This window comes from Sorex araneus, chromosome X (assembly GCF_027595985.1).
Source record: "Sorex araneus isolate mSorAra2 chromosome X, mSorAra2.pri, whole genome shotgun sequence".
In the NCBI taxonomy this organism is placed as follows: domain Eukaryota; kingdom Metazoa; phylum Chordata; class Mammalia; order Eulipotyphla; family Soricidae; genus Sorex; species Sorex araneus.
The window spans coordinates 162,256,840-162,274,201 of NC_073313.1; the positions used below are offsets into that span (position 1 = coordinate 162,256,840).

At 59.3% G+C, this 17,362-nt stretch overlaps 1 protein-coding gene across 1 annotated transcript; it reads left to right on the plus strand.

The window, feature by feature from the left end:
- The first annotated feature begins 3,143 nt into the window (after nucleotides 1-3,143).
- On the plus strand, nucleotides 3,144-6,802 carry DPT (dermatopontin). The gene is made up of 4 exons (XM_004613842.2): nucleotides 3,144-3,455; nucleotides 3,952-4,077; nucleotides 5,562-5,669; nucleotides 6,393-6,802. The coding sequence occupies exons 1-4, from the start codon at nucleotides 3,163-3,165 to the stop codon at nucleotides 6,457-6,459; spliced, it is 594 nt and encodes a 197-aa protein (XP_004613899.1). The 5' UTR covers nucleotides 3,144-3,162; the 3' UTR covers nucleotides 6,460-6,802.
- The last annotated feature ends 10,560 nt before the right edge of the window (nucleotides 6,803-17,362 follow it).

Below are 17,362 nucleotides of genomic sequence, written 5' to 3' on the forward strand. Positions count from 1 at the left end.
AGACACATGAGCCACAGGAACACATGAGCCACCAGGACATGTGAGCCACCAGGACATATGAGCCACAGAAACACGTAAGCCACGGGGACACGTGAGCCAGACAGATGAGCCACGGGAACACATAAGTCACGGGACATGTATGCCATGGGGATGCGTGAGCCATGCGGGGACATGTGGCCCACCAGGACACATGAGCCACGGGGACACATAAACCATCAACCACAGGCACCAACCCTAAGCCCACCCCCAGACACCGTGAGACAATGAACATCCACAGATGGGGGTGAACCCTCCCCCTCAGCACACGGGTGGCTTCCTGTTCTGTAGGTCACCCTTTTATTTCTTGGAATCATCTTTTTTTTTTTTGCTTTTGCTCTTTGGGTTCCACCCGGCGATGCTCAGGGGTTCCTCCTGGCTCTGCACTCAGGAATCACTCCTGGCAGTGCTCGGGGGACCCTATGGGATGCCGGGGATCGAACCCGGGTCGGCCGCGTGCCAGGCAAATGCTCTACCCATTGTACTATCGCTCCAGCCCCTGGAATTGTCTTTTTAAAAAAATATATTTGGGGCGGGGGGAGTGCCAAGCTGTGCCCACAGGGGGGTTCCACAGGTGGCTCCTGGCTTCTGGGGTCCCACGGTACAAGGCCACTTGGTCCCTGCAAGGACACCCGGGGGTCCCCTCCTGGTGCTGCCAGCGCCCACAGTCTACCGGACCCGCTAGGAAACCGTGTTCCCTCCTGGCTCTGTGCCCACGTGGAGCCCGCGGGGGGGGGGACGACGGGGCCCCACTCGGCAGCCCTGGGACTGTGACACGAGTCGGGGCGGGGCCGGGGGGCCTGGGGAGGGATCCGAGGCGGGGAAGCCTAAAGCTTTGGCTGGAAGCATCCCCCAGCATCGGCAGGGGTGGGGGTGGAGATTAATGAAACTGTCCCCCGAAGCCCTGGCGATACTGGGGACTACTGATGCAGCCGTAACCGTGCTGACTTGGTTGATGCGGGGGCTTGCAGGGCCACGCGTGGCGGTGCCTGGGTGAGCCGGGGGTTGGCTCGTGCCGCGGCTCCAGCCTGTGACCCTTTGCTCTGCTTCTGCCTTTGTTTGTTCTCCTCGGATGCTTGGCTCTGGCTCTGACCTCCTCGCCCTGCCTGGCCGCACCGCCAAGGGGCACCAAGTTCCTTCCCGGGGTGCGGCCTTGGCGGGGGGGGGGGGGGGAGCGGGAGGGCGGCCCAGGGCAGCCCCGGCCGGTTCAGGGTCCCCCAGCGCCGGCCGCACCTGGCTCTCGAGGTTCTGGGCTGCCAGCTGGTGCGAGCTGGTTTTCACTGGGCTGGCTTAGGGTGCCAGGGAGGGAAGGAGGGAGGGAGGGCACGGCCAGGGATGAAGAAAACTCCCAGGAAGCGACCCCAGCGACTGTGGGGGGGGGGGCCGGAGGGGCTAAACTGTCTGGAAATGAGCATCACCCCTCCGTGGTACCCGCAGGCTCGAGGGGGCGGGGCTGGGGGCGGGGCCAAGGCTGTTTCTCACGGAGCCGTTCCCACGGTCACCTCTGAATTGCACGGCGGCAGCCAGAGCCCAGAGCTGGCTGACGAGGAAGCCGGGCACCAACTGCCCATCCCTATACACACCCCCCTGAGTCCCCGAGTGCCCCCCACTCCCCCCCCCACCGCCCAGCCTGTAAGACGCACAAATCCACGAATGCCAATTAGGGGCTTTGCTTGATGCCCTGGTTAGTCTCAGCCGCCCGGCAAATAAACGCCCCGAATCCGCTTAGCGAGCAGGCAGCAGCTCGCGGCTTCTGTTATGTGAGCCCAGGGAGGGGGAGGCGGACAGAAGGCAGAGCGCCTTGGACTGGGTGGCCATGCGGGGACAGAGGGGTGGACAGGGCACAAGGGATCCGCTGGCCCCGGTGAGAGCAGGGCGGCCTCCAGACGGCCTTTGAACAAGGACGATTTCCCCCTCCCCCCCGCCCCTCCACCAACTGAGTTATCATCTGGTTCTGGGGTGTTGGTGATAATTTCATTCATTCCACAAATATTTCTTTACTGCCTACCATGTGCAAAGTTCTCCGAATAAAATAACCGCGGCATGAGGCCCAGGGTGTGTGTGTGGGGCGGGGGAAGGGGGCAGGGGGAGGGCTGTAGAACTGTGGGTGCACAGATATGGGGAGGCACACAGAGCTTGTCCTGAGCCCCCCCCACCCCTCACCAGGCGCCCTGATCTCCTGATCTCCCTGACCCAGCAGGGCGAGGGTGAGGTGCTTTCTCTCCTGATGTCAGGGGGCTCTGCCTTGGTTTCCCCGATCTGAGCTGGCAGGGGTCACTGGACCCCCCATCCACACCCCCCGAAACCTGCCTCTGGCAGTGAACAAGCAAAAAGTTCCACCAACGGCACAAAGCCACCGATCGTCCCAGCACCCACGCTGGGGAGCACTGTGTTTGGGTGACTTAGAGTAACCTGCACCCCCAGCCCCCGAGATCGAAGCCGTCCCCTCATCCCTCCAGGCGGGGTGTTGGGGAGAAGGAGTAAATTCCCGGGGTGCGCACTGAGAAAGGCGGCCGTGCCATGGACGCGCTCACGGAGACACTCAGACTCTTCCCGCGAGAACAGGCTGGTTGGCATCTCACGCCTTCCTGCCCTTGGGTGCGTGATCAGCCGCGAAACGGCTGCTGAACGGGGCCCCAGGACCAACCAGGTACCAGGGGCACAAAGGCAGGGTGGGAGCAGAACCGTCTCCCGCACCCAGGGCCACGGAGGCAGGATGGGAGGAAACGGGGAAGAAGCCGGACGACGTGGATGGAACTTTCTGGAAAAGGCAAAAAATCTGGCGGCAGATGAGGCCAGATGAGAGGGGACGGGGAACTCCCAGCTGCCCCCTGAGCTTTGGGTCACGCTAGCGGCCAGTGCCGAGGTGAGAGGGGGGATCCCGGGGGTCGTCGGAAGCTTAGCCGAGCGCTGCCTCTTCCCGCCCTCCTCCCCCGAATTCCACCATAAGACGAGCCCGAGGGCTCTGGCCAGCAGCCGCGCGCCAGGACGCTCTGCAGACATGACACCGCGCTTGGAACCGACTCCCCCACATCTGGAGGCCACATGTCCGAGGAGGCGGCTGCATAAAAGCCCCGCGCCCCGCGGCCCCGGGTGGGGGTCAGCGCTCGCCAGCAGCCGGGCAGCATGGACCTCCGAGTCCTGGGGGTGCTCCTGGCGCTGGCCGGCGCCGCCCGGGCCCAGTACAGCCGCTACGAGCTGCAGTACCAGGACTACGACGAGGGCTGGGCCAACCTGAACCGCCAGGGCTTCAGTTTCCAGTGCCCCCACGGGCAGGTGGTGGTGGCCATCCGGAGCATCTTCAGCAAGAAGGAGGGCTCCGACCGCCAGTGGAGCTACGAGTGCGCGCCCACCCCGCAGAGCCTCGGCGAGCCCAGCGAGTGCTGGTGGGAGGAGATCAACCGGGCGGGCATGGAGTGGTAAGAAGGGGCCGGACACCCTCGCCCTGCTCGGACCCGCTGCCCGCGGCTGGGCACGGCGGCGTGGGGAGGCAGCGCCAGGCCCGACCGACAGCCACGCGAGGTCTCGGTCATGGCGCGTTTTCCCGGGGACCAGAGAAGAGCCAGGAGGGTGAGAGGCAGCGTGGGGCAGACACAGGGCAGAGGCTGCCCCCCACCCCCGACCTCCCCCGATTGGGGCTTTATGTGGGGCTCCCCGCTGAGAGCCGGGCCCCGAGTCCGCTCCCCACCCCCCACGAGGATGCTTTTGGACCCTCGGAGAACATTGGTCCCAGATTTCCTGGCGCCGGCTCGAGGAATCCCGGGAGGGGCCTCAATTCTGCAGATGGACCAAGGGCTGGTCTGCCTTGCGCCAAACTGCGGGCGTTTTGGCTGCGGGTCTGTGGAGGGGGAGACACCCCCGCTGCAGGCTGGGGGGGGGTTGGTCTCACGGGGTCCCCCCCCCCCCGCCCTCCAGGTACCAGACCTGCTCCAGCAACGGCCTGGTGGCCGGGTTCCAGAGTCGCTACTTTGAGTCAGTGCTGGACCGGGAATGGCAGTTCTACTGCTGCCGCTACAGCAAGCGCTGCCCCTACTCCTGCTGGTGAGCATGCAGGCATGGGCCAGGGAGCGAGCGGGTGGATGGGTGAGTGGACGAGGGAAGCGGCCAGGAGAGCATTAATACTCGAGTATTACGAGGGCATTAATACTCGAGTATTATGAGGGTATTGGTACTTGAGCATCACGAGGGCATTAATATAAGAGCGTTCCAAGGGCATTAATACTCGAGCATTATGAGGGTATTGATACTTGAGCATCATGAGGGCATTAATATAAGAGCATTCCAAGGGCATTAATACTCAAGCATTGTGAGGGTGTTGATACTTGAGCATCATGAGGGCATTAATGCTCGAGTATTACGAGGGCGTCAACACTTGAGCATTGTGAGGGTATTGATATTTGAGCATTGTGAGGGTATTAATACTCGAGCATTACAAGGGCATCAACACTTGAGCATTATGAGGGCATTAATAGTTGAGTATTGTGAGGGTATTAATGCTCGAGCATTGTGAGGGCATTAATACTTGAGCGTTATGAGGGGCATTAATGCTTGGGCGTCGCGGGAGTATTAATACTCAAGTATTGAAACGCCCGAGCGTTTTAGTGCTCCAGGGTATTTAAAAACACTCAAGAGTGGATGGATGAGCGAAGGGGGCCGGAGAGCATTAATACTCGAGCACACACAGAAACACTCAAGTGTCTTAATGCTCCCGAGTATTTAAACACTCGAGTGTTTTTTGATGCTCCAGAGTATTAATGCTAAAGTATTAATGCCGAGTGCCCCGATGCCCCCACCGGGGTGAGGCGTCCCTCCCCAGGTGTCTGCTGGGAAGCGGGCGCTGGGTGGGGGCTGGAGGCAGAGATGGGGAGAGCCGCCCCCCTTCCCGGGGCCCCCATGGCAGAAAGGAACAATGACGAGAGGAGGTTCCCAGCCCTGCAGGGCCCGCACCCAGCCACGAAACGGCCCCCCACCCCTCCACCCCTCCAGCCCGCTTCCCCTCCCCTTGCAGCGGGAGCATCTGGGCTCGCAGCCCCGCGCGAAGGCGAAGCTGCCAGTGAGCGGCTTCCTGAAGCCGGGCCCAGCAGCAAGAACAGAGCAGGGGGCCCCGGAGTGACGGGAGGGGGGGGAGCAGGGCAGGGCCCACCAAGCCCGCCAGGAGCCGCCAGGAGTCAGCCCTGAGCACAGAGCCGGGAGTCAGTCCTGAGCACAGAGCTGGGAGTGAGCCCTGAGCACAGAGTCAGGAGTCAGCCCTGGGCACCCCCGGTTGTGGCCCTAAATTCAAACATAAAAGAATATGAAGGGGGGAAGGATAGCACAGTGGGTAGGGCACTGGCCTTGCACGCGGCCGACCCGGGTTCGATTCCCAGCATCCCCTAGGGTCCCCCGAGCACCGCCAGGAGTGATTCCTGAGTGCAGAGCCGGGAGTCAGCCCTGAGCATCATCGGGTGGGACCCAAAAAGCAAAATAAAAGACTACGAGGGGTCAGGGGGCCCCGAGGGACACCCGCGCCCGCCCCGTCCCCACAGGCTGACCACCGAGCACCCGGAGCACTACGGCGAGGACATGGACATGGTCTCCTACAGCTACGACTACTACATCCGCGGTGCCACCACCACCTTCTCGGCGGTGGAACGGTGGGTCCCGGGGCTGGGGGGCTGGGGCGGGGGAGGGGCTCCAGGACTCCCGGGGGGGCCCCCCAAGAGGAGGGTCGGGAGGGGCCTGCTCAGGGGGACAGACAGAGTGATGGGGGTCCTGCCCACCGTCCCGGCTCCTCTCCCTGCCCCCGCTGCTGGCCCCAAGGTGGCAGCACAGGGTGGGGGGGTTGGGGAGTCAGTCCTGAGCACTGAGCACAGAGCCGGGAGTCAGCCGAGAGTCAGCCAGGGGAGAGGGTGCTGGCGATGCCACGTGTAAGAGCAGGGGGGTGGTGGGAGGAGGTGAGCGAGGGGACCCGGACCCCCACTTTCTGTCGGGGTCTGCACAGCCCCTCTCGGGCAGGTGGGGGAGGGGCGGGAGATGCCGAGATGGACACCGGAAGCTTCCAGGGCTGGGTCCGAGTTCTCAAGTGGGGGACAGGGTGCAGAGGCAGTGTCGGAGAGGGGGGGTGGGGGTGTCAAGGAACATTCTAGTCCCAGGCACAGCTTGGCCAAGGGCCCTTGGGTCCCCCCACCCTCTGCCACTCTGGGGTATCGGGACCTCATGGGTCGTCTCCTGTCGGGTCTCTGGGGCCTTCCTGGACGTGTCAGCTGACAGCATTGGTCCCCAGGGCCCCCTGGGAGCCCGGCGGGGCCCTGCCCGCTGACCGGGGCCCTGCCCGCTGACCGGGGCCCTGCCCGCTGACCGGGTCCCTGTCCCCACAGAGATCGCCAGTGGAAGTTCATCATGTGCCGCATGACCAGCTACGACTGTGAATTTGAAAACGTGTAACACCGCCACGCCGCCTCCAGGGTGGCCCCCGGGACTTCCCCAGCAGGCACCAGCTCCTCCTCCTCACCCCCTCGGGGCCAGCCCTGCACGGAGCCCTGTACACAGTCCCTGTCCCCTCCCCCCCGCCCCTCCCTGAGCCCCACCCCTACGATTTAAGGCTCTGCACCCCGAGAAGAGGGGAGCTGGCAGGGTAGGCGGGAAGAAGAATGTCCCGGACCAGAAGCAGAAGCTTCCAGAAAGCAGGGGTGACCGCAGGCCTCGGGGAGCAGACGTCGCGATGTCTCGGCTGGGAACGGCAGGTGAGGGGCATGGGGGGGCACGTGCCCACCCTGCTGTGCTCCTGCGTCCCCTGCGTGCTGTCAGGGGGTGTCCCGACAGAGGAGGCGTCTCTCCCTGCCCCTGTCACCCCTCCCTCCTCTCCTCTGTATACGCGGAATAAATGTCGTACTGGCCCTGAGCTTCTCTTTCCAGCCATTCCGGGGGTCGGGTTGGGGCGGGATCGTGGGAGGTGGGGGGGTGGGGGGCGTAGAGGGGGCGCCCAGGTGGGCAGCCCCGGGAGGGAAGGGCAATGGAGCCCACTCGCGAGGCCGTAACGGCGACTACGTGGAGAGACACCCCCGGACACTCCTGCGGACACCCCCAAACCCACTGTGGAGAACAATGCAGGAAAAGGGGTGGCAGTTCTGTGGGGGGTCCCGGGCGGGGGCCAAGGGGATGGGAGCTGTTGTACCCAACAACGCCAGCTGTGCCCCCCTCCCCCCCGCTCCTAAGGAACAAGCAAACAGGTGTGACAGACGCTCATGCACGTGTGGGTAACTGCAGCAGGCTGGCCCTTCCCGCGTCCCGTTTGCAGGGGGTGTGGGAGCCAATCAACCAGCATGAAGCCGGGATTCCGTGACCCACAAAGGTCTGAACCTGCCTGAAACGCCTTCACAATGCGGGTCCACAGGCGGAGACCACTTAGGTCATTTTTAAGAATAGTAACATGGGGGGCTGGAGCCATAGCACAGCGGGGAGGTCATTGGCCTTGCACGCGGCCGACCCGGGTTCAATCCCCAGCATCCCATAGGGTCCCCTGAGCACCACCAGGAGTGATTCCTGAGTGCAGAGCCAGGAGTAACCCCTGTGCATTGCCGGGTGTGACCCAAAAAGAAAAAAAAAAAAAAAGAAGAACGGGCTGGAGCAATAGCACAGCGGGGAGGGCATTTGCCTTGCACGCAGCCAACCTGGGTTCAGTTTCTCCGCCCCTCTTGGAGAGCCCGGCAAGCTACCGAGAGTATCCCGCCCGCACGGCAGAGCCTGGCAAGCTCCCCGTGGCGTATTCGAGATGCCAAACACAGTCACAACAAGTCTCACCCTGGAGACGGGACTGGTGCCCGATCGAGCAAATCGATGAGCAACGGGACGACAGTGTGACAGTGCTAATAACAGAGGCGAATCAATAGCACAGGAGGGAGGGCGTTTGCCTTGCACATGAATGACCCGGGTTTGATCCCCGGCATCCCAAAGGGTCCCCTGAGCACCGCCAGGCATAATTCTTGAGTATATGAGCCAGGAGTGACCCCTGTGCATCGCCGGGTGTGACCCAAAAATTTAAAAAAAAATTAAAAAAAAAAAGAAATATGCAAGTAGACACAAGGGCCAGGAGGATTGCTCCACGGTTGGCAGCCTGCCTCATGAGCTGGGGGAAGAAGGCAGCTGGGATGGAGAAGGGGTCACTGAGTCAGTGATGGTTGGAGGGATGCTCGGGATGGGAGATGTGTGCTGAGAGTAGACAAAGGACCCAAGGTGACGGCCTCTCAGTGTCTGTATTACAAACCATGATGCCCCAAAGTAGAGAGAGAGTATGGGGGAGATTGTCTGCCATGGAGGCAGGGGGAGGGTTAGGATGGGGGGATACTGGGGACATCGGTGGTGGGGAATGTGCCCTGGTGGAGGGATGGGTGTTTGATCATTGTATGATTGAAACTCAAACATGAAAGCTTGCAACTATCTCACAGTGGGGCTGGAGCGAGAGCATAGGGGGGAGGGCATTTCCCTTGCACGCAGCTGACCCAGGTTCGATTCCCGGCATCCCATAGGGTCCCCTGAGCACTGCCAGGAGTAATTCCTGAGTGCATGAGCCAGGAGTGATCCCTGTGCATCGCCGGTTGTGACACAAAAAGAAAAAAAAAAAGAGTAACTATCTCATGGTGATTAAATAAAAAAAAAGAAAAATTTTATCAATACAAAAAAAAATAAAGAAATACAAGCCCAGTTCACTCCTTCATGCACTTGTCTGTCCCCATCATGAAGCCAGCAAGAAAAAACACCATCTGGGGGGGGGGGGGCACAGAGATATTCAGCAGGGCAGAGGTTGAACCCTTGCCAACACGGGTTCAAGCCCCGGAACTATGTGATGCCCTGAGACTGTGGCACCCCAAACTCACCGAGGTAAGCCCAGCTGTGACGATGCTCTGAATTCAAGTGTCCGGACCCCTGAGCCCGTCCCAGGGAGCAACTGTCAATTCTCGCCCAAACTTCCCAGTTCCCTGCACCACCCTGGGTGGGCCCTCTGGGAGGGTGTGGTTAGGGAAACACCCCCCCCCCACACACACACACACCCTGGACTGTCTGGTGTGGGCTTGGGTTTACTGAAATGTAAACACAGCTTTCCCCGACGTCGGAGGCACTGCAATTCAGCCAGCCATCGCGATAGAACTGTGCCAGAAGGCGCGATGAAGAAATGAACCACTGATGGGGCCGGAGTGATAGCACTGAGAGGGGAAGGCGTTGGCCTCGCACGCGGCTGACCCGTGCTCAACCCCCGGCATCCCATGGGGTCCCCCGAGCACCGCCAGGAGTGATCCCTGAGTGCAGAGCCGGGAGTCAGCCCCGAACATCGCTGGGTGTGACCCCCCAAAAAACAAGCAAAACAAAAAGGAACAGATAAGCAATGATCGAGCAGAAGCTCCAAGGGCAAGAGTTCAGTTGTGCCGGGAAGAGACGCAAAGCCAGGGGCGTGGTGAGGTGGCCTGGGACTCACCCCCTCAGCCTCCCGATGGGGCGACAAGCACCCCAGGCCTTCAGCAAAAACAGAGAAGCAGAGGGGCTGGAGAGATAGCACAGCGGGGAGGGCTTTGGCCTTGCACGCGGCCAACCCGGGTTCGATTCCCAGCATCCCATAGGGTCCCCTGAGCACCGCCAGGAGTAATTCCTGAGTGCAGAGCCAGGAGTAACCCCTGAGCATCACCGGGTGGGACCCAAAAAGCAAAAAAAAAAAAAAAAAAAGAAAACAAAAAAAAAACACAGAGAGGCAGAGGCTGACCACTCGGAAAACATCCCAGTCTCCGGGCAGAGCAACAGTTATGGCCAGGGTGCATGCCCTGCATGTGGCCGACCCGGTTCAACCCCTGGCATCCCATAGGGTTCCCCGAGCACTGTCAGGAGTAATTCCGGAGCGCAGAGGTAAAAGCCTCTTGAGCATCTGAGCATCACCGGGTATGGCCCAAACAAACGAACAAACGAAAGAAACCATGGTGAGGTTTTTTTTTTTTTTTTTTTGCTTTTTGGGTCACACCCGGCGATGCACAGGGATTCCTCCTGGCTCTGCACTCAGGAATCACTCCTGGCGGTGCTCAGGGGACCCTATGGGATGCTGGGATTCGAACCCAGGTCGGTCGCGTGCAAGGCAAACGCCCTACCTGCTGTGCTATTGCTCCAGCCCCATGGTGAGGTTATTACGTGGATACAGGGGTAGGGAAGGCCAGGCGGAGGGGCTGGTGACAGAAGGACACTGCATCCATCCCCTTTATTGCTGCCCAGGCCCCCCTCCCGGGCCCCCCAAGACAGCTCGTACATGCCCATTCTTTCCCTTTCCCTGTCTATGCAGTGGGAGGGGGTTGCCGTTGGAATCCGTTTCTCGAGAAGTCGGCGGTTCTCTGCAGACAGGCAGCGTGCGTGCGTGTGTGTGTGTGTGTGTGTGTGTGTGTGTGTGTGTGCGTGCAAGACCCACAGCTCCCTGGAGGAGGCCTTCTCCGTCCCTTGCAGGCGCTGGCACTGCCCAGAGCAGGACGCGACCCAGGACCCGCCCGCTTCAAGCTTCGATTTCACTGTGACGCTGCACTCAAGGGAACGCCGGCCCCCCGGGTCGGTTCCTCGGAGCTGACTCGCTCACTCGGGCTCCAGAAACCCAGGCTATAAATACCGGCCCCTGCAGAAGAGGCCGCTGGCCATGGGCTCGGAACTCCGCCACCAACCCTCGGGCCTGGCCCTCGCCTCTGGCCGGTGGCCCAGCCGGGAGAGGTTTGTCGCTCTGACCTTTGAGGGAGACAGGACAGGGCTGAGGGCACCAGCCCAGCATGCACCTGGCCAGGGCTCCATCCCTTGAGGACCTCCTGATGGTCCCCCGAGCATCGTAGGGTCCAGGCTTGAAGTGGGCCGGGAATCCCATGGGGGGGCGGGGGGGGGCAGGTCTACTGAGCACTTCCGGAACCCCTCTCTCTTCACCTCCTTTTTTTTTTTTGCCTTTTGGGTCCCACCTGGCGATGCACAGGGGTTCCTCCTTCTCTGCACTCAGGAATTACTCCTGGCGGTGCTCAGGGGACCCTATGGGATGCTGGGAATCGAACCCGGGTCGGCCGCGTGCAAGGCCGACGCCCTCCCTGCCAGGCTATGGCTCCAGCCCCTCTTCACCCTGTTGATTGGAGATTTTGTCCAGAATGGAATGACAAAGGGGACCTAGAGGTAAGGAAGGAAACACAGAGATGGGGCTGGAGCGATAGCACAGCTGGGAGGGCGTTTGCCTTGCATGCGGCCGACCCAGGTTTGATCCCTGGCATCCCATAGGGTCCCCTGAGCACCGCCAGGAGTGATTCCTGAGTGCAGAGCCAGGAAGAACCCCTGAGCATCACCGGGTGGGACCCAAAAAGAAAAAATAAATAAATAAATAAAAAGACCCGGGTTCGATTCCTGGCATCCCATAGGGCCCCCACAGCACCTCCAGGAGAGATTCCTGAGCACAGAGCCAGGAGTAACCCCTGAGCATCGCTCGGTGTGGCCCAAAAACAACAAATAAATTTAAAAAAAAAAAAGAAAAGCGTAGGCGTTAAAGCACTAGACCCGAGCTCATCCCAGACCCCCGGGGCCCCCTGAGCCCGCCCCGAGTCAGCCCTGAGCCCCGCCGGGTGTGGCTGGCCCGAAACCAAACCAGAGTAGAGAAGGTCCGGTCCAAGTGTCTCAGTGCTCCTGAGTCAGGGGCGTTTGAGGGCACTCATCATCTCCCCGCCCTCCCGCTGCGCCCGTCTCAGGCCCCCTCCGTGCCCCCCACGGCCCTGGCGCTGCTCCGAGGGCGTTTGCGGGCACACAGGGAGACCCCGGGCCTGTGGCACCCCCGCGCCCCGGAGTCTCTTTAGCGGAACCCCCGAAGCGTCAGCCCTCGCGCACCAGAGCGGTTTCGTCGCGAGCTGGACAGCGGCTGACCCAGAGCGAGGATAGCCAACGCGCGCCTCAGGAAGGGGGATGGTCAACGTGTGCCTCAGGAAGGGGGATGGTCAACGTGCGCCTCAGGAAGGGGGATGGCCAACGCGCACCTCAGGAAGGGGGATGGCCAACGCGCGCCTCAGGAAGGGGGACGGCCAACGAGCAGCTCAGGAACGGGGACGGCCAACGCGCGCCTCAGGATCCGGGATAACAACGCATGCCTCAGGAACGGGGATGACACACCTCAGGAAGGGGGATGGCCGACGCGCGCCTCAGGAACGGGGACCAACGCACACTTCAGGAACGGGGGTAATCCGCCAAAGCGCACCTCAGGAACGGGGATGACAGCGCGCGCCTCAGGAACGGGGATGGCCAACATGCGTCTCAGGAATGGAGACCAACGCACGCCTCAGGAATGGGATGGCCAATACATGCCTCAGTAATGGGGACGGCCAACGCGTGCCTCAGGAACTGGATGGCCAATGCGAGCCTCATGAACGGGAACGGCCAACGTGCGCCTCAGGAACGGGGACGGACGCATAATGCGCACCTCAGGAACGGGATGGCCAACGCGCGCCTCAGGAACGGGAATGCCCAACGCGTGCCTCAGGAACAGGGATGACCAACGCATGCTTCAGTGAGGGGGATGGCCAATGCCCACATCAGGAACGGGAATGGCCAGGGATGCCCAACACACGCCTCAGGATCGGGGATGCCCAACACACGCCTCACGAACGGGGATGACCAACGCCGCCTCAGGAACGGGGAGCCGCGGCCTGTGCCCTGCTGGCCTAGGGGCCCCCACCCCACCTTTAGGACAGGGAAGAAGACGGTGGGCAGCGTTTTGCCCCCAGACACTGGGTGGGCAGCGGGCCAGATGCCCTTCCCCAGAGCGCGGCTGCAAACGTGTTCCCTAGTCAGAGCCAGAGCCGACGCTTCTAGAATCACTAGGAAACTGTGAGTCAGCGCATCGCTAAGGGACCGTCTCTGGGCTGTGATAACCATAGAAACCCAGAGGCACGGCTGGCGGTTCACGCTCGGAGGGGAGAGAAGATGCAGAGGCAACAGGCATTGGAACGGTTTCTGGTGCCTGCCCAGAGACCCTCTGTTTCCACCAGGTGGGCTGTGTGAGGCCGGCCAGAAAGCCTTCCTCCTCCTCCTCCTCCTCCTCCTCCTCCTCATCATCATCATCATCCTTCTCCTCCTCTTCCTCCTCCTCCTCCTCCTCCTCGTCCTCCCCTCCTCCTCCTCCTCCTCCTCCTCGTCCTCCTCCTCCTCCTTATCTTCCTCCTCATCCTCCTCCTCCTCCTCCTCCTCCTCCTCCTCTTCCTCCTCCTCCTCTTCCTCCTCCTCCTCCTCCTCCTTCTCCTCCTCATCCTCCTCATCCTCCTCATCCTCCTCCCCATCATCCTCCTCCTCCTCTTCATCCTCATCCTCTTCCTCCTCCTCCTCATCCTCCTAAGGGCCGCCCTGCCAGTGTCCTGGTGCCAATGCTGACTCTTCCTCAGTGAGTCCAGGAACATCCAGCTGACCGGCCAGTTTGACATCTTCAGTAAGAAAGAGCAGAACCAACGGCAAACGTCAGGCAGGGACCCAGCAGAGCTGCAGACCTCCTAGCTCCTCCCGCTGATGGAGGGGAGTGCCCTCGGCACAGAGGAATGAAGGACACACACACACACACACACACACACACACACACTGGCCAAGTTCCCGTGTCATGTCTCTGGATTTCCTGGTGTACAAAGTCAACCGTCACTTTCTGATGAGCAGAAGTGGCGTGTGTGAAACCTGAGAACTAAAGAGCCACCTTTTCGCACTGGCACAAAGGCTGCTGTGAGAGACAAGAGGAAGGGGGGGAAGAATGGGAGTTGGGAGCCAGAGAGATCCAGAAAGTTCCAGAAAGTTCCAGAGAGATCCAGCTCCTCTCCCAGAAGAGCCTAGCTTTTATTTTTTATTTTGTTTTTTGTTTTTTGTTTTTTTGGCTTTTTGGGTCACACCTGGCGATGCACAGGGGTTACTCCTGGCTCTGCACTCAGGAATCACCCCTGGCCGTGCTCAGGGGACCATATGGGATGCTGGGATTCGAACCCGGGTCGGCCGCGTGCAAGGCAAACGCCCTACCCGCTGTGCTATCGCTCCAGCCCCAGAGCCTAGCTTTTAAACTGTTGAGGAACAGAGAAAAGAGCACCCACGGGGAGATGGTTCTTTCTCTCACTCCATGCCACCCCATTCCTGGCTGAAAAAACACCCCCCAGTCAGCCTTCCCGTGGCAGCAATCTTTTATCTCAGAGGCATGTTCTCTCAGCCACACCACGCATGATCTACATCTTTCCCCTGAAGCCTTTGAAAGGCTGCTGCGGATTGATAGATGGCAGGTGAAAATCCACAGGCCAGGAAGGACAAAGGTCGCTGGATGCGATTATTCCATTTGAGCATCAAGATTAGAAAGTGACTCATACTCAGGATAACAAAACTCCAGCCATGCAAAAAAAAAAAAAAAGCCGCCTCCCGCTTCCCCGCGTGGCTGCTCCCCCTGGAACCCCCTCCTCATCACCGGCATTTCCTTGGGTTTGTTTCCAGAGACAGCCGGAGCCGGTAAAGACTTTAAAGCTGCAAACAGCAGGGCCGGGCGGTGCAATGGTTAGCGCGCGTGGGAGCGTGGGCCTGACCCGGGGGTGATTCCTGCCCCACACGTGCTGAGTGTGTGAATGAGTTCAAAGGTCAGGCTCGGCGACACCAGGCCCTTGGGAGTGGCCTTGATAATTGATAATAAAATGATGAGACAGGGGTGGGGAGAGACTCGGGAGCTGCGAGCTGTCCCACAGACATGCGCCACACACACCCCGCTCAGTTTTTGCACATTTTCACACTTCATTCCAAAGGAGAAAAAGTACCCCTCGCCTGGAAAGATGAAGACCCCTTTCCGGAGGAACAAAATAGCAAGGACATTCTAGAACCTTCTTCTTAGGAGAGGGTAGAGCAAGGAAGACAGAGCCCGTGGCGGGATAGGTGTTTGGACGTTGTATGATTGTAACTCAAACATGAAAGCTTATAACTCACACGGTGATTTATAATCTCACGGTGATTCAATAAAATAAAAACAAAAGAAAAACAAACAAAAAAACACTTGGGAATGGTTTTGCCCACAGGGCAAGTTTCTTACTTCCTTCTTTTTTTTTTTTTTGTGGAAGTCGATGTGGAGGTCTCGTTCTGTTCAGCAGGGCGAACCCTTCGTAGGGCGCAGCCGAAAGAACAGACGCAGAGCCCGGAGGAGAGAGAAAAGGCATTTATTCTATGGCAGTTACAGTATTTTATACCTCCCTGTTGGGAGGAGGTGGTTCCAGGACCCCCAACAGAAATGCAGGGTGTGGCACGGGATTTAGCTAGTAATAAACAAATGCTGATAGGATAAGATCAGTAAGATTAGGAGTGGCAACCTTTGCTAGGTGTGGCATGGGGTTAGCTAGTGATTAAACAAATAGTGACAGGATAAGATCAGTAAGGTAAAATGGCTCCCTACATTTTTTTATTAAATTAGTTGTGAAAATCTATTATTTTATTATTTTGGGGGCTACCCAAGCAATGTTCAGGGGCAAGGGTACCACTCTTTTTTTTTTTTTTTTTGCTTTTTTTGGGTCACACCCGGCGATGCACAGGGGTCACTCCTGGCTCATGCACTCAGGAATCACTCCTGGTGGTGCTCGGGGGACCCTATGGGATGCTGGGATTCGAACCCGGGTTGGCTGCCTGCAAGGCAAATGCCCTACCCGCTGTGCTATCACTCCAGCCCCCTTACTTCCTTCTTATTTCTCTCCCTAGCTCCTGGATTCTCCACATCATTGTTCCTCTCTTATTTTACAGTCCCCCCCTTTTCCCTTCAATAGGAAAAAAAAATCTGTTTAGTTGTCAAAAAACAGTAACAAGTCTCACAGTGGAGACGTTACTGGCACCCGCTCGAGCAAATCGATGAGCAACGGGATGACAGTGACAGTGACAGTGACGGTTCCCAACAAATTCGAATTCATTCGAGCAACTGGCTCTATTAACACTCAACCCCAAGAGTAGAATACCTCCGACGTTTTCAACCTTAGACTACACTGTCTTCTTAGATCATCCAGAAAGTTCCAGAGAGGGGCCGGAGCAATAGCACAGCGGGTAGGGCGTTTGCCTGTTGTCCTGACCGCCAGGACATGCTTTGTTCCCAGACTGGATCATGTCGAATTGGGGCTGGGGGACCGTTCAGAGGATCTTCCAATGAAACCTGGAAACTTTTTTTTGTTTTGTTTTGAACGGCAGCTCCCAGCCCAGGCTGGGAAACATCCCACCATGGTAACCAACATTCTAGGTCTTTCTCCCATAACAGTTCATTCCTCTCCGTCTCCCCACCCCCCTCTACCCACCAGACACAAATATCACCAATTTGCACACGTGTATCCATGAGTTCACAGCAGATTTGGACACGGAACAAACAGCTGCCTGATTCCAGAAGCCTCTTTTTTTTTTCTTTTTGGGTCACACCCGGCGATGCACAGGGGTTACTCCTGGCTCTGCACCCAGGAATTACTCCTGGAGGTGCTAAGGGGACCCTATGGGATGCTGGGAATCGAACCCGGGTCGGCCACATGCAAGGCAAACGCCCTCCCTGCTGTGCTATCGCTCCAGCCCCCAGAAACCTCTTTTCTCCTCCTCTGGCAAGACGGTCTGTTTCTGGGCCTCAGACAGAATCATACAAAGGAGGAGGTAAGGTCATACATAGGATAGCAGGGAAGCCGCTTGCCTTGCACACAGGGAGCCTGGCTTAGATCCCCAGCATCCCATAAGATGGAACTTTCTAGACAGTGGGGATATTAGCCTCCTTGAACTTCGAGGTGCTGCAAAACAAGACATGGAGAGAAGATCGGAGTTCTGTCTCTGATCATCGGTCTTTATCCTTCCGGTAAATCCTATTAGGTCGCAGGAAGAAACGGCTTCCCGCACCGGCTGGTTTCACAGGAGCCAACTGATCTTTCTTCCCCTCTGCGTCACCGCGCGCCCTACTATAGGGACAGTGCCACGTCGGAGCAGAGACACAGCTGGGAGGGGGGGGACAGGCTTTGTGGCAGTTACCTGGGAGGGAGGAGGGGAGGGGGTGTCCCAGGCAGGCCCTCAGGTGCAGGGGGAGATGGGGGAGAGTCTCCCTGACTCAGGGGGGTGTCAGAGGCTTGACTACCCACCTTGAAAGAGGGGTTTGTGGGGCTGGAGCAATAGCACAGTGGGGAGGGCGTTTGCCTTGCACGCGGCCGACCCGGGTTCGATTCCCAGCATCCCATAGGGTCCCCCGAGCACCGCCAGGAGTAATTCCTGAGTGCAGAGCCAGGAGTCAGCCCTGAGCATCGCCGGGTGGGACCCAAAAAGCCAAAAAGAAAAAAAGAAAGAGGGGTTCAAGTTAAGGAGCAGCACAGGC